Genomic DNA, 24,989 nt, shown 5'->3' on the forward strand with positions numbered 1-24,989 from the left:
AAAAAACTAATCGGGAATACGATATACATGTATAATACATAACTAGTAGTAGTAGTTCATCATCAAAATCAGCTCATTTTCATCTGAGAGCACGACTACTATTACTACTACTACTACTATCTTAGCCATCATTTGTCACAATTATTAATAAAATTTTTTCAGTATTTCTTCGTTATTATTATTATTATGTTTTTAATTAATGTTTATTATTATTATTATTATCATTACTATTACTATTATTATTATAAATTGTGTGGACTCTCTATCACTTGAATTGTATCCCAAATTTTTTTTTCGGATACAAATATCTGATTTATAACAATCAAAAAATCACTTCTTTAACAAACATAAAAATTACTTAAATATTAATTCATTAATTAATTAATTTCTTTACATTACATACATATTATTATAATAATCTGTGTATTTTGTGTGTCTGTCTGTTTGTGTTTAGTTATGAGGAACTGATTGCAATTTTTTTTATCAAAAAAAAAGTCATTTTTGTATTATTATTATTAATTAATAATAACAACAATCAGTTTTTCTCAGCTATAGTTCAAAAAACAACAAATCAGTCGATTAGATTAGATTTGATGTCTTCAAGAAGTTATTATTATGAAAAACTTTGATATAATATATTTATATATATATTCATTATTATTATTAATTATTAATTATTTAGTTTTTTCTCTTAATTTCAAGAAAAATGATCGACAATTTGAAAATTTGTGTGTCGTTTGTTTGTATGTATGTATGTATGGTTAGCGTTAAGCAGACCATCCATCGGCCGTCACTCGGATCCGCTTCTGGATGGGTCCCTCGTAATCGGAACTGCCGGATGGGTCGGGTGACGATGATGTCGATGGTGTCAATGGATGTCCCGGCGATAGATGACCGGTTGTGCTCGACGGTGGCCTCTGTAGAGGACCCAGATTACCGTGGGAACCGTCACGCGGCGGCGATATTGGTTCGCTTTTCACTTTTATCGATAGTGGCGATGATGAGGGCGGGGGTGTACTACTACTGACAGATAAGTGGGGAAGACCTGCGTTGCCGGGCGTTGACGCGCTAATTAAATTAATATATAATAAATAAATAAATAAAAAAATTAACACCATTTGTCAATTACGGTAATTAATTAATTAATTAAAGGGTCAAAAAAAATTTGTGCGCACCCATACCTTCCATGCGTTAAACCGGTAAGTGAGTGTTGAGACCAGTTATGAAGTATGCCGGGTGAATTAAAACCGGCCAGTGCTAGCTCCGAATTTATTTGAAATTCATCTAGATGTAACAAAATAAATAAATAAATTATAATAATACAAATATTTAATTAAAATTATATTTTAATTAATTTATTATTTATATAGCAATAGGACACATACTGGAACCGAAGGAGCCTAAAGAGGACGGATAGCCAGCCATACCGGGTATAGTAGTGGCCACAGAGATTGCTGGATTCCCTATTACACCATTTCTCGGTGACTATATATTTGAAAATTAATAAATAAAATTAAAAATTAGTTGTTTTTTAATAAAAATAAATTGTCTAAAATACTAACTAAATTATTGTGTGAATTAGACATAACGATTCTCATTCCTCGATTATTATTATTATTATTATTGACACCTGATGTGCCATTTGATGTTTTGACCGCATGAACCTGTTTGACATTGTTGTTGTTGACCACCAAATTTGGTGAACTGCTGCCCGACATTCCCGACGGAGAGCACGAGCGATGATAGCCATTGGTATTTGCGGCCGGATTTGTCATATCAAGCATTGCGTCTGTTATTTGTTTGTTTGTTTGTTTTTTTTGGGTAATAAATTTCAACAAAAAAAAAATAAAAAAATAAATTCAATAAATTAGTATTATTTTTTGCTTTTGTACTACAAATAATTTGATTCATTGAAAAAAATGGTAAAAAAAATTAATTTAAAGTACAATCATTTAAATCGACTGATTCATTACTTGAAGAACTGGGTCGGGGACTGACACATGAAGAATGAGGTGATAGTTGGGTGGTTTGCAATAGACTAGAATCCTGGGGCCCGTATGGCGAAGAGTTCATGGGTAATGTTACGGGAATGGGTGATATTCCGGAAGATTGTGTCAATCCTGATGTCGGCGTCGACTATAATAATAATTATAATAATGATAATAACAAAAATATAAATTTAATAAATTATTATAACAATTAATATATATATATGCTTTGTGTTGTGTTGGGAGAGAGGGAGCAAATAATTTTTTTTATTATAAAAAACGGTTATTATGATTATTACTAATACTATTAATATAACAGTGTTTGATATAATGATTAGTTATACAAACACACAAAACATATTGTGCAACACAATTACCAACAAACAAAAAAATAATTGATAATTAAAGTAATAAAATCTAATATAATGTATTTTTTTCAAAAAAAAAACTATAATAGAGGTGATAACTAGACTGGGGAAAGGTATGTTAGGGTATATTGTTTTGGTATGTTTTATATATTATATTATATTATATTGTTTTCAATGTTTTAGGTGTCACTAACTCTATTGCCATTAATGTGTGCGGCATTCCTCTGCATCATTAGCTCAAACTCTTCATTGATTTTATTGTATTTCGCTTCGGTTCTCGGCGTCAGTGTGTACTGGGAGTCGTCCGGTTCGGGACTGTCGCAGCCATTGGAACCCTTGTGTTCCTTCTTGTTTAGTGCCTGTTGTTGTTGTTGTTTTTGAAATGGTGGTCATATGGAGGACGGGTAGCCGAAAGATAGTAGAGAAAAAAATGAAACACAAAATTTTTTAAATATTAAAAGTTTTATGATCTCTCTCTCTCTCTCTCTCTCTCTCTCTCTCTCTCTCTCTCTCTCTCTCTCTTAACTCATAAATATTTTAAAAAGTTTATTATAACTCTATTTAAGTGGATTGTCTTTTTTCATATCAAAAAAAAAACAAAACAAAACAAAAACTTTATAGTTTAGTTAAGTGTATGTCATGTCATACATACATACAGCATATATATATATATATATACTGTATATATATACTATTGAAATAATAATAATACTTAAGGTCTAATAACCTCAACGATATCGCTGTTTGTCCTACTTTCATGGGGTTCATTGTACTCGGTGTACTTGAGCAGCACCTTATCCATGTCGGTGCTCGCGTATTGGAATAACTTGTTGGTGCTGTTGAAGATTATTAATGCTATCTCGCAGTCACAGAGAACCGACAGCTCGTAAGCCTTTTTCATTAAACCAAACTTTCTTTTAGTGAATGTGACCTAAAGAGCCAAATAAAGCAGTTTTTTTAGTTTTTTGAATAAATAACAAAATGTAGTTATTATCAGGTTTTTCAATCACTTAGGTATACATATATATACACTTACATACATACACTTGCAATCAAAATGAATTTATGAATAATAATAATAATAGTAATACTAATACTACAACTAAATCCTCATTTTTTTCGTTGGTTGTATATAACGGTTGTCTGTCTATCTATCTATGTATTACATACTATTATTTCACATCATATTTGAAATTATTTTTTTTTTAAAAACACTTATAGCAATTGTTCTCATCATTTGATAATAAATATAAAATTAAATAATAATAAAACATCACTCGTCTCGATCTAATACATAGTTAAACTATATATCATATATAAGTTAAATCAATGAATGAATGACTGACTCAATGAATGAATGAAAAAGGTTTTTGACATTAATATTAAAAAATTAAGAGAAAAGCAACAAAAAAACAATTTCTTTCTAAGATTTTTTTTCGTGTATACAAATCTCTTTAAAAAAAAACATATGATTTTTGCTATCTATCTGTGAGAGTGTATGTACAGTATATATATGTGTGTATGTATTGGATTCAATCCATTTCCCATTCATTGCCATCCCTTTCCTTTTTTAAATATATTTTTTTTTGTGTTTCTTCTGTGATGTACTTTACCTGTCTGTTCCTTTCATCGGTGATGCGAGAGATTTGAATCTTTTTCCTCCCCATTGCTCTGTGCTTAATGGTAGCCACTCTTCCGTCAATTATCACCGCGCAAATAAAGTGCTACCAAAAAATGTGATGATAATAGTTGTAATAATACAAAATAATAGGTGGATTTTTGTGTTGTTGTTGAAATGCCACCTGTTTTCTATTGGGTTTTTGTTGTTGTTGTTATTGTATTATTATTATTGTTGTCGACAAATGTTTTCTGGATATTAGTAGTCTCTGTTTAAATAAAATAAAAAAATATATATAAAGGATTAATGTTTTGCCCATATAATAGTCCATTCATTATGTAGATCTATGTGTGTGTGTGTGTGTGTGTGTGTGTGTGTGTGTGTATCAGTACAGTACTATATATATATGATTTTTTTGGAGAAATGAATGATTGAATAAAACTTTTTTTTTTTGGGAGAAAGAGTGGAGAAAAAAGGAAATCACTGTTCAGTGAATGCATTATTTAGTGCTGTATTTTATATTATGAAAATAAAACAACAAAATCAGAAAAAGCAATAAAAATTGTTTTATATATACTATATATATTATATACTGTATATATATATATGTAAGAAAAAGTTGTATAATATTAGTGTCACACGTGAGTTGTTGTCATAGATTGTGGTTAAAAACTTTATGAAGAGTTTTCACTTCAAGACATTTCTTCTTTTCATGACTTTTGTTGAATTGAGAGCTTTGAATGAATCAAATTAGTAGCACAAGAGCTAAGAGAGAGAGAGAGAGAGAGAGAGAGAGAGAGAGAGAGAGAGAGAGAGAGAGAGAGAGAGAGAGAGAGAGAGAGGCACTGATCCTATTGGTAGCGGTATTACACTGAATAATAATAGTTAGTTGTATTGCTATTAAAGTTAGTGCTCTTTTTCCATCTTAACCTTAATTACAGATCATTGACCTAATGGTGAGGTCAGCTTCTTTTTGCTGCACACTTATCTCTCTTTCATACCAGTGCTATATACAGTACCGTATATACATACTGTACTATTGAAGAATACCACAAAACCGATCGCTAAGGTATACGCTAAGGTGTTCACAATATTATTCAGGTGTATATCTATATATATTTGTAGTCTGAAACCATTTTTATACATACATGTGGTGTACCTGTGCTCTCTCTCTCTCTCTCTCTCTCTCTCTCACTCACTCACTCACTGTGGCTATGTTTTAGCGCAACGACACACTAGACTTAACACACATTTAATACCATTTGAAGATATTCATTGCGTTAAGGATTCGCGTGGGAATCACCAAAACACACACCAAATGCATACCTTTGCACAGTACACACACACACATACACATACCGTTCCCTTTCTTACCAGTCCCTATCACCGTATCGGACCAGCACATCACTAATTATATCAGCAAAAAACTAAACAATCGATTGTTATATAAAAAAAATTATTTAGTTTTTTTTTTCTTCAAAAACTTTTAGGGTTCACTGAATTAGTGATAATAATAATAATGAAAAAAGACAGTCAGCGAGAAAATCAAAACACACATACAATTGTATACTAAAAAAAATGCATTGAAATAAAATTAAATTCAATTCAATTCAATTCAACGCTTGTTATTTTTCCGAGTGATTTTTAGTAGTATAGTTAGTTGACCGATAATATCACCAAAATTGAAATCAAATCATAGTTTTTTTTGTTAATAAATTTTTTTTAGGTAAAAATACATTAAATACTAGTCTATCTACACCTTGCAGTCAAAATAGTGAATCAAAAGTTTTGTTAATTTTTTTTGTGGATGATTTCTAAAGTTTTTCCCCCAATAGATCACATGTATAGTAAAATATAAAAGTGCAAAAATCTTAATATACATTAATACTGTATAATTTTTTAAAAAAATATATAGATTGCAATAATTTTCTAATAGTTAAATCAAATATTACTTATACTATGCATAGTTTGAAAATGTTTAAACTTAAAAATACTAAAACAACAAACAAACTAATACTGTATATATATTTTTAAAAATAGTTAAAAATATTTCTAAAATATTTACAAGTGAATCTAAGAAAAAAAATTTTTTTATTAAAGTAAAAACCATAATTAAACAATAATATTTTTTCCGCTAGCTAAAAATTATATATTAATTAAATATTTTAGTTAATAACTTAATAATTTAAAGTCAATTATAAAAACAAAACAATTGTAAAATTTAATAGTTCAACATGATTAGTATAATTTATTGTTATTTTTTTTGTTGCTATTATTATTATATCAAGCAAAACAATTAATAATTATTAATCATATGACACATACAACAACAACAACAACAACAACCCGTTAAAAATATATAACTGATTGACTTGACTCCAGTAATACATATTGGTTTATATTAATAATAAATGATTTTTGATGTTTAGACTGAAACAAATGTGCGATAAATAAAAAAATCAAAAAACAACAACAATAAAAACAAAGCAAAACAATTGCCAATCCATTCAATGCAAACATAAATTTTCAAAGTATTGAAAAAATATGACAGAAGTTTTTTCCGTCTCTCTCTCTCTCTCTCTCTCTCTCTCCCACTTATAATACCTTTTTTTATTATATTGTGTTTGGTTGTAACCCTTAAAATAAAAATTATTTGATGTTTTTTTTAAATATAATGCATTGAAGAGATATTTTATTTATTTATTTCATACAGTATTTGTACAGATATTTAGGGAGTAGTACCGTTCATATGCTGTAGTAGTAGTAGTAGTTAAACATAACAATTGGCAAATTTTTTTAAAAATAATAATAATAAGAGATAAATAAATAATGAGATAATGAGGACAAGTTCACAGATGAATCCAATTAACATTTTATAAGTAAGTAATCATATTATAAGGAAAAAAAGACAATTCATACGATACGATAGCTATATAGAGGAAAAATTCAGATTTTGATGACTCCCTGATGATTGAGGCACCGGATTCTCTCTCTCTCTCTCTCTCTCTCTCTCTTTCTCTCCTATGCCATACCCATAACCTAACCGACCAAATGTATCCCATATCTTACTACTCTATACTCACATATCTTTCAACAAAATAAAGATTTCATTCTTTGGGAATATTTATTTTGGTGAATGAAATTGAGATTAAAGTCATACGAAACTACAATATATATAATATAATCCAACACTTATTTTAATTTACTTATCTAAAAGATGAGTGATTTTTTATACACTATGTAAGTCATTTATGTGTGACTTTTAAATTTTTTTTTGAGAGAGAGAGACTTATTGGACTAATACTACTATTACTATTAAATTATTAAATGGCGAGAAGATAACTGAGAGCCCGTAGAGTGTGTAAAATGCTGTAATAATTGTGAAGGATATGGCAGAGAAAAAAAGGAGGCAATGGAGGAAAAGGGAAGGCATTGACTTTAAGGAATAGGGAAAGGATAGGATAGGATAGGGAGCTGTGAGCTGTGGTGGCTCTTCAGTTTTAGGCAGGAAGCGGCATATCTGATGTCTAGCAGCTGCTTGTCATTCAATTATTATATGTGAATCCCAAATCTCAATTATTTATCTTTAAGAGAGAGAGAGAGAGAGAGAGAGAGAGAGAGAGAGAGAGAGAGAGAGAGAGAGAGAGAAGCATTTTGTTTTAATAGTAAAGTAAAGTCTTATATATAAATTTGAAATATCTTGTGATTCACCACTGAGTTTAATGAAATGACAAAAAGCTCTTTTTATTATTTAGTATTATTATTATTAGTATTAATATTATTATTATTATTATAGCTATAGTAGTCATGAAAAACATGTCAATGAGAAAGAAATGCTTATTTCATTTTACAAGTTTTACACTACCTTTTCTATTGTATTGTATTATTGTATTGGTATATATACTCTCTGTATATGTACTAAGCAATGGTATATTGTATTGTTTTTATATAAAGAGTATTAAACTATCACTGCGAGAGTAAAGTGTATTTAACTCTACCTACTATTCATATCATAATAATATTATTATTATTATTAATGGATCTGAAACAGTATGAGCACACACTGGTAACTGAGAGGACATTGGCCTCGATTTGGGGCTGTCCGATGATGACCTTGTCCAACCCTGGCCTACATACAGTACACACACACACACACATACATACACACACTTGTCGCTGATAAGTGCTTTTTGCCATATTTGCCACAAACATGCATTTCACTGCACATATATATAATATAATGTTAGTAATAGTAATGATAATAATACTAATAATACTGCTTAGATAGCGGACACCAACCTCAGCACAGGTCGTTGATGCCTGTCTTCACCAGAATAACCCAATTTTCAAAATTCTCTCTCTCTCTCTCTCTCTCTCTCTCTCTCTCTCTCTCTCTCTTAACTGCTTGTTTAGTATGTAGTTTTACTTAAACGACTTAAACATATAGATATATGGGTTAATGCCTCTGGCCATCAATTTTGCTGACTCTCTCTCTCTCTCTCACGCACACACATATTTAATAAGATATATATATATATAAGAAAAACAACATATATGTAGAGAGAAACACATTCACTCAATTTTTATAATACCAGTCCACTAACACTACATTTTACTATAACAACAACTACTACTACTACTACTAAATACTACTTTTTTAAGGGTTAAAGCATCGCATGATATGTGAATAAGAAATTGAGTTTATATTCTACATAAATAATAGGTCCGTAATTATAAACTGTATATAATAATAGTCTCAATATTATTATTATTATTATTATTGAATACATTCACTGACGGTTTTCAAAATGAAATTATTTTATTTCTTTATTATTATACCCCCTTTTAAATCATAAGCTTATATACAATACAATACAATAATATATAAAGTTTATGACACATCTCTTTTTTTTCTCTCAACTGTTTTCACATACAGTTATAAAAATTTCAGTCACCAATTAAGACAGTTTTGCAATTAATTATAATTTCTAAATCATAATTAACATACATATAGCATCTCTGAAGTAATAATAATAATAACAATACAATATAAACACTACTATTGTATTCATAACTAAAAAGTTATTGCACTTAAATTAAATTTATATATATATATATATATACAGTTAATAAAATATATGTTATGCTATGTGTGTAATATAGATATACGTATATATAAATTAAAAAATATATGAATACGGTAGTAAAACATATATCATATTATATTAGGTAAAATTATAACTTATAAATAATAAAATTATAAATCATAGCATTTCATTTATGTTCCTAATTTATAAATTATGATTTTTTTTAAATAATTAAAAATTTTCTTTAATAAAAATTATTTAAATTTGAGAGAAAAAAAATAATTTTTGACGTTTGCATTTTAATACATGTACCACATATGGTAAAGACTGATAGTTATCAGTGAAATAAATAAATGATAATCAAATAGTGAGGATATGCTATGGTGATAATCAATATATATATATATATATATATATATATACAGTATATAACTGTATATATATACGTATATAATATATATATATAGATATAGATATTACTTGTGTGATGAACATATATATATAATTGATGACAAATGTTTTATATAAATAACTGATTAAAGCGCAGGAGTCAAATGGTATATCACCACAAATATAGATATATAATATATATATAATAATTAAACATTTTTATAATATATATATGTAGTACTGTATAATATATACACACAATAATAATAATATTATTATAAATATAATTATTTAGTAAAAAACAATAAATAAAATCTAAATATGATTGCTTACCTTAAAAGCATAATTATAACCAAACGGAAGATTATTATTATTATTATATCAATTTGTTTTGTTTCCCCGTCTTTTTCGATAAGTTTTATGCAAAAAATATATATTAATCAACTCTTGTGTTTGTATGGATGAGATGGAGCACTGTTTAGGTCATAAAAATAAAAGAGACAAAACTATATATAAATATAAATATATATAATCAATGATGAGATGAGATGTGTGATGTATTTTTCATTGGAAATTCAATGGATACATGAGATGCTATTTTGTGAGGCACACTGAGAGTATGATATATATATATAAATGTATAATAATATGTATGTCTAATATATACTGTATATATATATGAGAGGCACTTCTTAAACAGTGATATAAAACTTTTTATAAAACATAGATATCTTTAGTAACGTAAAGATAGTTGTGTTGTGTGTGTGAGTGTATGTATGCATTTCTCTCACTCTGGAGTTGCTCTGGTATTACAGCAATAGTCAGTAATAGCGAGTGAGTGAGTGAGTGTGTATGTATGTATGTATCGAGAATTAGCTCATATGAGAGTGAGTGAGTGAGTGAGTGAGTGAGTGAGAGAGAGAGAGAGAGAGAGAGAGACTCAACAGACTCGTTGCATGAGAGTTGTCGACGACGTCAGAGACCAGCACAGCCCTAACGCAGCCAATCGGTGTGCACACTGAAGCTGCTGTCAGGTCACCACCAGATTTTTGTTTGTTGGCAAAGAACCCCAAAAACTGATTTTTCTTCAAAACTACTACAAGGATGCGATAGAAAGGCAGGCATTTAAGATGATGATGACATACCAGGCCTAGGGATGCGATCGTGTCGTCTCTTTGCCTTATATGGTATCGCTTGATATATATATATCAATATAAGAGTGTACGGCACAGACAAGAGAGCGCAGAGCACAAGCCCCAGCACAGAGCAGCAGCCCATCAACTATCAGCATCAGTACCCATACATACATACATATTCACCCATCACATAGAGCTAATACACCAACTGCACCACACATACACACCATATATCTCTAAAGATATCTCTCTCTCTCTCTCTCTCTCTCTCTCTCTCTCTCTCTTTATCTCTTTCTCGATGAATCTCATGCATCAACTCACTCGTATGGGATGTCCCATTATCTATGAGACAACAGTTACAGCACATAACTACAGTACTAATACTACTACTACTACTATTGCTATTCACTCATCTATACACTACTACTACTACAGTATCCCCTCTTTGAAGAGCAACAGCAAGAGTACAGTACAGTACAAGACGGTGGAACCGACATGAAAGACATGACAAGTGCTTAAGTCATATATATATATATATTACTATCTCTAATGGATGGGCACATAGCGTACGAACGGCACGCGTCATACAGACTCCACAGGAAATCGGTACCACATTTGCTCTGCACTTATAGTTATAGGGCTGGGACTATAAGAGAGAAAGAGAGATACCATATCTCATACCCCATACCCATATCATCTCAATTGTTTGCCCATTACTTAATTGTATAGTTATATCACTGTAGTTCTCACTCCAATCTCTCTCTCTCTCTTTTTTTCACTACAATCTTGAATTAATAGACTTTTTGAGTTTTACACTAGAGTTTGTCAAAACAAATGAAAAAGAGTTTTCAAACAAAAATTTTTGCTGAATATTATTAATCGATTAATAAAATAGTTTTCATTCTCTCTCTCTCTCTCTCTCTTTAAACTAATCAATCATTATATCATTGATAGAGTCATAAAACATACTCTCATTATATACTGCACACACACACACACACACACAAGTGATGGTAATGTAAAATAAAATTTAAAAAAATTAAATGTTATAGTTTTAAAAGCCAACAAAACATGTTTACTATAATATAATTTACTAAATGCCACGGATTGTGGTCCAGATGTTGTCTAAATCTTATTTTTTTGGGAAAACTTATATAATATATCTCAACATTTTCTTTTGTTTTTCAATATTTATATATATTGAGACATTGAATGCAATTGTTTGTATAGTATTGGTATTGGTTTATTTTGTATTGTTGTGTATTGAATATGCAATATAGAGAAAAATATACTGATTAAAGATAAACTATTATCTCCTCTCTCTCTCTCGTCAAACAAAATTTTTAAATGATGAAAACAAAAAAAAAGTTTGGCTCAATAGCAATAACAACAACAAAACTATTTTATTTTATTTATTTTTTTGCCAAAAAAACTTCAAAACTGATTGAAGCGTTAAAAAAGTCATCATTAAAGTAGAGATGTTTATTCATAAAAGTGAATATATGTAGATATTGTATATATATATGAGGGGAAAGTCTACTTTTTTTTGTCCCACTCTCTCACATTCACACACACACACACACTCACTTTTAAAGAGCACCGGTATAGGGGGAGAGGAACGAGCCCATATAAATGAGACATGAGGTCCCTCTGTGTTAGCACGTGCAGCGCGTGCCACGCACTGGTGTGAATAGATATATACATTTTAAATATACTGGCAAATCACTATATATATAATACAATATAATACAGTGGGTCTATTCATTCATTCATTCAATTGATCATCTAGGTCCTCTTAGGGGTCTATGGGCTATGAATGCTAACAAATTAACCCATTTCCTTTTTTATTAACACACGCACACTTAGATATATATATTCAACCTAGACACTCTATTACATCAAAAAAAAGGGAACACACTATTAGTTTGTTTTTTATATAACTTATTTTTTTTAATTTTTTTTGATATAAAGTATTTGTCAACATTTTGTTAGGCAAATGTACGCGTGATTTACGCCATATCCCTAGTCTAGACATTTTTAAAAAACGACACAATAATAATAATAATACAGTAATAATAGTTAGATGATTGAAATGTTTTATTAGTAGCGGTTTTTTTTATTAGAAAGTAGAAGTAGTAGTAGTAGTAATAATAATAGTAGTATTATAGTAGTCGACGACAATAATAATAGTAATCGACAATCACCTCAAATAAAAAGTTGTAAATCTATTATATATTTAGAGTTGCAATCAGTTTTTTATTGTTATGGTGTTTATTTCAATTCATATCAAATCAAATGTAAATTTCAAATAAACACACAAACAAACTAACAAAAAAAACATCATAAATATTGGGACAAAACCTCAAAGAGAGAGAGAGAGAGAGAGAGAGAGAGAGAGAGATTTTCTTTTAGATCATTTTACTACATATAAACAAACAAAAAATTCTTAAAGTTTTATGAATAATATATTTGAAATTGTAATAATAAAAATTGTAGACTAAATTGTTATCTAAATATTATATTTTGTGTGTGTGTGTGTAAAAGTAAATTAGCTTGAGAAAGCATAATTAAAACTAATATTATTGTTAAACATCTAAAAAAATGTTTAAATACTAATAATTACTGTATTTTAAATGTTAATAATTTTCAGTGGATTTTCCTAAAAAAAATTGCTTAAATAGTGTTATAATATTATACAGTACTAATACAGTTAATAATGTTAATGTATAGTAAAAGTGCAAAATTGTTTGCCCTTTTTTCCATAGTGTATATATAAGCAAAATATTTAATATATTAATTGTAGTCACAAAATACAAAAAAGACAACTTTAAACGTAAAGTAAATTAAATGTTTGATAAAAAAAAGAGATTCATAAAAGAGACAAACAAATGATAGGCAAAAACATTTTGGAAAAGATGGGAAATGTATGGCAAAGCGCCAGAATATTCGCCAATTTAGTTGAAAGGCGCGCATTATTCACATCCCTGTGCAGCAACACATCATCCTCTCTCTCTCTCTCTCTCTCTCTCTCTCTCTCTCTCTCTCTCTCTCTCTCTCTCTCTCTCTGAAAGTTATCTGAGAGCTAACATTCCCTTTTCCAAAACAGCCCTGTCTTCCATGTACTTCAAAATTCTCTCTCTCTTTCTTTCTCTTACTTTCTCTCTCTCTCTCTTTCCTAACATCTCATCCAACTGTTCCACAATTTTAAAGATCACTTCAAAACACGCAACAAATAGAAAAAAAAATCTTAAATGGCATTACTATTTGTTTACACGTACCGTACATATACTTTTAACTTATACTGTACTGTACTATACATTACTGGGTGTAGTGTATGTTAAAAAATTTTAAAAACTAAAGTATATAAAAAAAAATTTGATTACGAAATTTTGAAAAAAATGTATTCAAATAAAACACACTGAGTGTGTAATTAATATATATTGATATATAATATATATAAGTTAATATATGATTATAATACGGTATATTGTATACAATACTAAGATATATATTTTACAGTATATACTATATATTATAAAAATGATTATTAATTAAAATGGAAAATAATTAGTGTTGAATAACATATAATTAAAAACATTTAATTAATTATTAAATCTCTATTAATATGTTAATAGAAAAATGTCCTAAAAATACACAGTACTATACAACAAAAATTTAAAAATAAAAAAAAACAACAATAATGAGTAACAAATACCCCTTCAAAAATTGATTACATGACAATGTCATACAATAGATGCCATTATATAATTTGAGACTTTCATTATTGTCACCATATTCTTGGATATATATTCATTAGACTAACAATAATATCACAACAATAATAAATAATATACAATAATAATGATAATGATAAATAAAACAACAAAAATAAAAATAACAATATATATAATACACAAATCTAGAATGACATGTGTATATAACAGTTTTGTATATTTGTTTATATATATATTTATTATATAAATATATAATAATATACTATATTTATAAATACTAGTAGTATTTTTTGTTGTTGTTGAGTGTCGCGGGGGTATTAATAACTTATATGAATTAAATGATAGTATATAGTGGTTCAGTAGTTAGTGGGTGAGTGAGTGAGTGAGTGAGTGAGAGAGAGAGAGAAGAGGTCAGTTTAAAAATAACTGGTTGGCAGTCAAATATATACTAACTGTTAAAACTGTTATAATAAAAACTATGGGTTAATACTGTGTTTATAATAATAATAATACAGTTATAATAATAACAGCATTAGATTTAGACTCTTTTGCTCCAAAATTAACACAAAAAATCTAAACACAGAATCAGTGAAAACACACCGATTCGTAACAATAATACTTTATATATATATTACAGAATATTCAGTATATATATATATATATATATATATTTATATATAACTTATATAATGTATATTTTCACTTGCTAGGCATATAAATAATCATTTATTTGTAGCATATTATCTAAGATTCACATTTATATATACGATATATAAAACTGAGACATCAACTAATAAATATATAATAAACTCTATAAGTGTTGAGATAAATAGTGTCAAAAATTGTTATTAATATTATTATTATTATTATAAATATTTCCTATGCTTATTAATAATAATGTCGATAACTTTTTTTTAGTATATATATTGATATAAGAGTGTAAACCTTAAAGAGTGATCTCATAAATATTTTCATGAATAATATACAACTCTATAACATAAAAAACTATGATTTTTTCCTATATGTATGTACTGTATGTTGTTATTGTAGTAATATTAGTTGTGTTAAGTTTAGTGAATAATACAATAAGTTATTTTGTGTGTATGTGTGTGTGTTTGATATTAGCCTTATTTAGTTTATAAATTCATAGTATTTTGTTGAAAGGGTGCGGCTTTATATGTATATACATATTGATGATATTGTATAAAGAATAAATGATAGTCCAGTAAATAGTGTGAAATTTAGTGATTTTTTTGGTGTGTGTTTTAGAGTGAGTATATAACAGTTTGAGACATATAGTTTTTTTTGCTGTTAAGTAGATAGTGGTAGTAATCATAGTTTATGAAGTATATGTCAGAGAGAGAGAGAGAGAGAGAGAGAGAGAGAGAGAGAGAGAGAGAGAGAGAGAGAGAGAGAGAGAGAGAGAGAGAGAGATGAAGCATATGTAAGTGGATAGTAGTGTTTTTAAAGGAGGAATAACTATAACAGCAATCACAGGGAAACTGTGCTATTTTTGGTTATCTTGTGTGACGTTAGACTAACGATATATATGACGCAAAACATAAAAATCAAATTCAACTCCTATGTCAATAGGAGTTTCAATAAGGAGAGGCACTGTTGGCTTCAATAGGGAACTATACTCTGAATGACTGACTAACTATAAGTGTACACTGATTATAGCCATAGCCATAGCGATCTGTTTATATAATAGTCAATTGCACAGAATATTCTCTCTTTCTATCGTTGTTTACTTGTATTCATCAGAGAGAGAGAGAGAGAGAGAGAGAGAGAGAGAGAGAGAGAGAGAGAGAGAGAGAAAAGTTATGTATAATTTTTAGTCATATATATATCAATGCATTTTTCGTCATTGATTTCTTGTGATTCACTTATTCATAAATAATAATAATAATACTAAAACATAATATTAATAATTATTATTAGTATTATTGGCCACAAATTATAATTAAATTTATAATCAAGAAAAAAAAGTAAAAGAAGTCTTTTGAATGTAAAAATAAATTTTATTTTCATTTGCAACTAATAAATGATAGAAAACACAATTATGCTAAGCCTTATATGATATAATATTTTTGTCTATTATATCATATAATATAATACTAGTGTACTGAATACTAGCGATAGATTTCCTGTAATTTTCTATAACAAATTATTATTGCAAAATAATGCACAACATTTTTTTAGGAGGGGACACACATTATATATATATATATGCTGTATCATTTATATTTGCCATAATTTTTCATATATACATCAAATAATATACTGTACAATAAATAAGTAAATTTTTTTTATTTTATAAATTCAATTGTAAGATAGATTATTTGCATTTAAAATAAACGGTTTTTATACAACACACAAAAATTAGTTTATTTTTTCAACTACTACAACAACAACAACAAAATTATTGTACAGTACTTTACATTTAATTAAAAAACAATTTTTTAGAGGAAGTCCATTAATATTTTTTTAAAGAAATTTTTTTTATTTGTTTGTTTGTTTAACAGGAAAGGTATAATATCATACATATACATTATAAATTTATATGCAATAATCATTTATAAAACATATATGAATATTTAATCTATTAAATGATATATTTGTTATAAATATTTATATGTGTTCTTCAAATTAAATCAATACACATTTATTACAATATATTACAATATAAACATTAGACAATTATTTTATTGTCTCGGATTATATATATATATATTATCTCAACAACAACAACAACAAAATAAAAACTATAACATTGAATTATAATAATAATATCATCATTAGAGTTTTAAATAAACTATAATACAATATTAAACAATATATAATATTATATAATTAAATCATAGATACAAGTGAGCAAATATGTATTTTGATTACTTAATAAAACACATTTTTATTGTTAAAAAATTAACAATTAATGTATTAATTTATATATATTAAAGTAAATTGTAATGTTTGCTATGAAAATTATATAATATTTTTACTTAAATATGTTATATTCTCAAACATAATTATATTTTAGCAATAAATTATATTTATTATATATACTGTGTATTTATTATTATTATTAGATTTATATAATTTTAAATTATATATTTAAATTTTAGATTAATTATCACTAATAGTTTTTGCACTATAAATTAATTAACTTATCTATAAAAAAAATTGTTATATTAGAGATTTAAAATTTAAATTTTTTTACTAATTAGCTAATAACTTGCATATAATAAATAACTAATAAACGAAAAAATATTGATTAATAATTATATAACATAATATTAATTAATTAAAATATTGCTTAATAATAATAATGCCTAACATTAAAAGGACCTTGACAACAAAAAAGTTTAACATATGATTTTTATTTTTTTAATAAATTAGACAGTAATGGCCAAAATGTCTAATTATTTATGATTTTGTATTTTTATTGTTATTGTTTTCATTAGAGGAACTAAAATCTTTGAAACAAATCTAGTGGTGAAATGACAGAAAAAAATAATTTTTTTATTTTATATATATATTTGTTTTATTAACTCGTTTTTTTCGCCACTCGTTTTATAAAATGATTTATCAAATAATGCTTTTTAAGGTAAAAAACATAAAATTCATATCATATTTATATAAAAATATTGTAATATACATTATATATATATATATATATATTATATTTATAAAGTAAATAGAGTATATTGTTGTTATATTATAGTAAATAAGCGCAATTAGTAAAAAAATATATAATACTTTAGATAATACGGTATTAATAGCATATTTGTTATTAATATTATCATAAAATAATGTATTGATTAAATTCAAACTAATAACAACTAAAACTAATAATAATAATAATACTATAGTGTATAAAAGCTAATTTAATTTTCTTAGCAATTTATGTATCGGTATTGTATTTTCAAATAGACTACATTAAAAAAAATTACATAAAAATGAAAAAATGTTTTACAATGTAAAAATTTATATATTATTTGATTTTTACTACATGTATATACTGGTATACTACAGTATATACTGTATATACACAGTATATTAATATACACTATAAAATTGTCTCTGAAGTAATTCAATTGACTTAATAAAAAATTTTTATAATATAATATAAAGTCATATTAGTACAAAATACAGTAATATACAGTATATAAGGAAAAAAATAAAAATAGCGTACAAATTGACTTTTTATTTTTAAAAAAAAATATATTTTATTAAATGTACTATGTAATATAATATATATATGTGTATGTGCGTGTGTTGACATTTATACAAATGTTTTAGCCTGCACATTTAGATTTGACAAGCTAGCTAACAAAGTAATAATGTAGTAAAATAAATTTAGTATATATAGTAAGTGAAACCCTCTAGTATTGTTGAATACAAACATTTTATTAAACATCATATAGCTATACCAACATCATCAATTTTGATAATAATAATTTCAAATATTTTTTTTAATAATTAATTAATTAATATATATATATTATACCACATTGTGTACAATTTAATTTAAATTTGATACTCAATACTAAATATATTAGAATATACTGTTATTATAATATAATATATACAGGTACAATTTTTCAATTTAACACAATATCCAAGTGCTCACTGACATCTAGTGCTATGCATTTATAGTGTGTCCAATAACTTAACTACACTGTAATGTATATTAATTTAATAGTATTGTACAATACATGTATAGTATATGCCATTTAGTAAATATCACTACTGACATATTTTATTGAATTAACTTATATATACAGTATATATATTTATATATATATTGTTATAAACCTAGTACTCACTCAATATATATATATATAAAATAATTTATATACAATATATAAATATTATATATATATATATATATATATATAATATAATAAAGGTATATAAATTTTATATATATACAGTATTATTAACTTATAGTTGCACATGATATAAAATATTATAACAACAATTATAACAATGATTATTAAATATTTACTAAATACTAGTCATTAATTTTTGTTTTACAGTATTAGTATAAAATTTTCCAATAATTATTTATTATACTCTATACTATAGTCTATAGTATATGCCATTATATATCATGTATACACTATTTTTTAATATCATTAAGAAATCGTAAATCTAATAATAATTTGTTAATTTATATGCTTAAGAAATATAATTATGATCATTAATATTATTATTATTATTATTTTGATTACAATTTCAAAAAAATTGTCAATTTGATTGGTAATTAATAGGTGCATTTTAATAATAATAATAATAATAAATGATCCTGATGAAATTTATTTTATAGTTAGCATTATATTTTTTTTGTTGTTGAAAATGTTGACCTCTAAACAAAAATTATTATAATCTCAAATGTTTATTTTATTTATGAATATATTCAATAAATTGCAATATTTGATATAAAATTTTAAAAAATAACATTTGGAAAAATAATATTATATTTATACATAATCATGATTCTATCAAATATGGCATTTTAATATATATATATATTTATACTATAGTATATACTATATTTATATATATATATGGTTTTTTATAACATACAAAAATAAATAAGGTATAATTAGCTCTTTTTTTAGTTAAAAATAACACTGATACTAAATTTAAACAATGTAGTATATATATAAATTACTATTATTATCAATTAAATTGATAACTACTCTAAACTGATTCATTAGCAAAACATTATTATAATTTATTTATTTATTTTATATTTTATATAAATCAGTAATATTTTTTATTTACAATTTGACTGATATGGCAAATATCATACTGTATGACACAATGAGTTTCACATGAATATCAAATTGAAAAATTAATAAATTTATTTAGTATGACATCACTAATGACTTAAACCTATTGATATTTTAATGTTTAATATTTTAAAAAAAATGCTTTTATCATGAGTTTGTTAGTGAGTTATATTAATATTAATACTAATAAAAATTATTATTATTAGTAGTAGTATTTGTATAACAGTAATAATAATAATAACCACATATAGTCTAATAGATTGTCTAAACATTTTGAATTTATTTGAAAATTATTCATAAATTTTTGCGAAAACAATTTTTTTCTCTGTGTGTCTGTGGTATTGTTTGCTAATAGATTGCTAAACACAGAGAAAAAAAACATAGACAACAAAAATATAGTTTCCCTTAAAATTTTTGAAATAAAATTTATTTAATAAAAAAAACCAATAAATGTATGGAAAAAGTTTTCCTTGAAAGTTGTTTCATTTTTATTGGGGGTCCATATATGTTGTCTTAAATGTTTTTGCAGGCGATTTATATATCATATATATATATATATACACCAGAGATATAGAGACAAAACTTCTTTCTTTCTTTTTTTTTGCTAGCAATTAGTAGTGCAATACTGTGTGTTCAATACAAGACAATTATTTTTGTGTATACTGTATGTATGTATGTGTCCCCTATATATATATATATATATATTGTCCAATATTATTACCATCAATACTACTGCTGCTATTACTATTACAGTATAACTATCGGCACATATTTTATTGATTCACTAGAAAAAAAACGATCTCTTTGTGGATAGTGAAAGCTATTTACTTGGGGAGGGGGGGGAAGGGGAGAGTATACTTGTTTCAGGTAGGCATTGACATTGTGGACACTACTGGCACCGGGAGATATTGTGGAATACAGGGTGGCTATAGTAGGGGCTATAATTGCCGCCGCGACATGTATGACATATATGCAAAAATAGTGAGTGACAGTAATAGTAGTAGTAGTTGTTGTAGTAGTAGTAGTAGTAGACAGTGGGAGTCGTAGGTGTAGTAATACTTATAATAGAAAGCGACAAAAAGTAACAACAATAATAGTCTAGGTATGGTTTATATATATATATATAAATAAATATACTACTAGTGCACGGAGCTATATACTTTTATATCTTTTAAGGTATATCCCTTTTTTCTCAATAATTTTAAAGGAAAAAATAAAAGAGAGAGAGAGAGAGAGAGAGAGAGAGAGAGAAAGCATATTTGAGAGTTTTTGAGTGTGGAGTAAACAAAAATCTCTCTTTTATTAAAGGAGAGACCCAGTGGACAACACCTGTCCTCACCAAATGTTATATACATACATAAAAATATAATAATAATAATAATAATAATCAATTGATAGGCATACACATATGTGCAGCTATTTTTATGAAATAAATAGATATACAATATATATAAGGCCAGTGACAACAACACAACACAACAACAAAAATCATAACCAATCATATCTTTATATTTTATACTTTGATTTTTTTTACGTGAATAAGACTATCTAAAAAAATATGGTCTAAAAATTTGTAAATTATATTTCAGATTTTTTTAGCTATGATTTTTCTATAATATAATATAAGTAATAAAATTTTCTATTAATTTAAAAATTTATATTAATTTAAAATTTATTTATGAGATTTAAAAGAGATTTAAATTTTTTTGGATTTTTGATTAGTAGTAAACATTCTCTCTCTCTCTCTCTCTCAAAAATATTTGATAAAATACACGATAGATGAAGGACAGAGAAGTACAGCAAATATACTTGAAATTAAAGTGAATTATTAATAATAATAATATTATTAGAGATACAATGAGTAAACAAGTTTGCATTGAAATCAATTTTTGTTTTATACTGTGTGTGTGTGTGTGTGTGTGTGTGTGTGTGTGTGTGTGTGTGTGTGTGTGTGTGTGTGTGTGTGTGTGTCTCAACTATATTAATAATATTAAGACTCCTATCAAAACATAACATTTAATTCAAATACATGTATTGAAATGCTTACCACATGAATGAATAGCTATCTTTCTCTCTCCAAAAATCATGTAAAATATTTTTTGTTTAAACATTTTTTTGCAAATTGATTTCATTATACTTTCATTATACATGATATGTACGAATAATAATAATAAAACAAAAATTTCAAAATATTATATTTGTAAATAAACTCTCTATTTTCCCAATTAATTTGCAACAACAAAAAAATATGAGAAAATTTATATATTTATATTTATATACAGTATATTTATATACTAATAAATTTAATAACTGTTTTGTCAGCTATTTATCACTTTAAACACCGAGAAAGATAAGACAGACATAGAGAGAGAGAGAGAGAGAGAGAGAGAGAGAATTGATAAAATTATGAGAAAAACATTTGATATGAATTCAGTTAATTATTGGACAACATATATAAACGCATCGACACTGTATTTATTATAATTTATATATACTTTATATATATATATATATATATATATATATATATATATATATATATATATATATATATATATATATATATATGATAACGATAACATTATAATAAATGAAATATAAATGTATATACAGCATAAAGATTAAACTATAACATTCACTAAATATTATTACAATTATCATTATATTTATTTTGATTGCACTCAAATAGCATGACTTTATAAACATAATATACATTACAACACACACACACACACACCAACACTGGTTATAATAGCATGTAATTTAAATTTAAATTATCATTATTAATAATTTACATTGTAATATAATAAATTGCATTTAACATTATTATTAAACAACCATGATGGAAATTTTTTAATAATAATAACAACATTAATTAATTAATTAATTAATTGAAAATTGAAAACACATATACAGTTCAAAAATCAGCAATTATTGTTCAAAATAATAGTGTATATAAAAAAAAATTAAATAATGTTCAGCATTGGCAATGATATCACTAATATTTTTGATAGAGAATTAGTAAATAAAATAAAAATACTGTATAAACATTAGAGTATGTTTAATATATAAAAAAAAATTATATAGCAATCAAATACAACAAAATAATAATAATAATAATTAATACTGTATTTATTCAACAACATCAACCACAATAAATAAATATATATAAAATAAAATTATTATTGAAAATTAAGACATTTTGAGGAGGAATAAAATGTTTATACATTTTCAATAAACATCTCAATAATAATAATAATAAATTTGTTGACTGATTTGGTTTCGACACTAATAAACCTGTAATCATAAGTGATGTACCTCTTTATCCTCATATAATAAATAAATATATAAATATAATATTGTCTATATATATGTATGTATATATGTATGTATGTATGTATGAATGAAATGGGAAATCTATTTTTGTTGACCGGTTTAAAAATAGAACATAACTTACCAGTTATTTTAGGAAACATCCACCAGTAATATTAAAACAACCACCAGTGCCTTCAATATATACAACCAACACTACTAACTATGCACTACTACACAGGCACAACATAAGCACAGCACAGGCAGATATAATAATAACAGCAGCACTAGGAATATACATTATACACGATATGACGGGCTATGCTTTTTTTTCAATGCAAGATATACGGTATGTATTAAAATAGAGAGAGAGTTAGAGTTTATACATAAACACAACCAGCACTTCAATGTTCAGTATGTATTAGCTCTCTCAATGTTGCCGCCCATTGACTGGGATCTCACCAAACATTGTCACACAGTTGTATATACACATAGACATAGACATAGACACACATACATATTACATGCAGTTAGTATAGACTTTGAATTATTTTTATTAATCATATAATAATTAACAAACAATTTTTTTTTTAAAAAGTCTTAAAATTTTTTTTAAGGATACTTTAGTGATAGTCAATGTCCAAACACACACACAACAAAAATTTGATGACCAGAAATATCACATAACATATGAGCGCTTTATTTATTTATTTATTATTAGTATTATTATTACGAATCGTGCGATTCTTTGAAATGGATGGCAAAGTATATGTGTTGTTGAGGCAGTAAAAGGAGGTCTAAACCATAGAAACCAATACACGTCATTCGCATACGTCTTTAGCCGCGAAGAGATCGGTTCCCAACACACATACACACTGTGTGTATGTATGTATGTATGTATGTGTGTGTGTGTGTGTGTGTGTGTGTGTGTGTGTGTGTGTGTGTATTGTTGTTATAAAACTACAGAAGCGATTGAATCCAATTTGTCGCCTAATTCTTGTCGATCCACACTCTCTATTATACAGTATATATATTATATATTATATGTCATTATATAAATATATCTCAATTTAAACTCTCAAACACACAATTAACAGAATATTCTGTTAGTGTTATATATGTTTATTATTATTATTAATATATATATATATAATACTTGTTTTATGATATTAAATATTTTATATATATATAATTTATTAAATAAAATACTCTAATTATTTGCATATAAATTATTATTTTTAAAATAACTTTTTTATATAACATTCTAGGTTTTTATAATAATGATATTACAATTACTGTTTTTTATATTAGATTTTAATTAATTAAATATTTTCATACATTCTTTATATAATTTAATATAGTTATTGTTTAGTGTTGTTATACTATAATAATTAATATAGTTATTATTAATAGACATATATTTCAATTATATTTTAATCAATAGAAAGTAAGGGCATTAATATTATCAGAAATCAATTTTTTGTTTAAAAATAAAATTATGTAAAATCTAATCACAAATACTTTCTTGATAATTTTTATAATACTATTGTATCTA

General features: G+C 25.8%; 1 protein-coding gene across 4 annotated transcripts; it reads right to left on the reverse strand.

Moving 5' to 3' along the window:
- Window positions 1-647: 647 nt before the first annotated feature.
- Window positions 648-24,143, reverse strand: LOC128957718 (myocyte-specific enhancer factor 2C-like). 4 transcript variants are annotated; one of them, XM_054303525.1, is made up of 10 exons: window positions 23,580-24,143; window positions 9,785-9,925; window positions 3,970-4,242; window positions 3,084-3,287; window positions 2,551-2,715; window positions 1,947-2,136; window positions 1,563-1,789; window positions 1,386-1,485; window positions 1,176-1,284; window positions 648-1,068 (listed from the first exon to the last, which is right to left on the reverse strand). In XM_054303525.1, exons 3-10 carry the CDS (start codon window positions 4,021-4,023, stop codon window positions 768-770), a joined length of 1,350 nt encoding a protein of 449 aa, XP_054159500.1. In that variant the 5' UTR covers window positions 4,024-4,242; window positions 9,785-9,925; window positions 23,580-24,143; the 3' UTR covers window positions 648-767. The 4 variants fall into 4 exon arrangements, with proteins under 4 accessions (XP_054159500.1, XP_054159502.1, XP_054159501.1 ...); XM_054303527.1 differs by having other exon boundaries at window positions 1,974-2,136; window positions 23,580-24,142; XM_054303526.1 differs by having other exon boundaries at window positions 1,182-1,284; window positions 23,580-24,142.
- Between the last annotated feature and the right edge of the window lie 846 nt (window positions 24,144-24,989).

Source organism: Oppia nitens, unplaced genomic scaffold (assembly GCF_028296485.1).
Source record: "Oppia nitens isolate AA-2021 unplaced genomic scaffold, nextdenovo-longstitch-racon4-pilon3 scaffold3_pilon_pilon_pilon, whole genome shotgun sequence".
In the NCBI taxonomy this organism is placed as follows: Eukaryota; Metazoa; Arthropoda; class Arachnida; order Sarcoptiformes; family Oppiidae; genus Oppia; species Oppia nitens.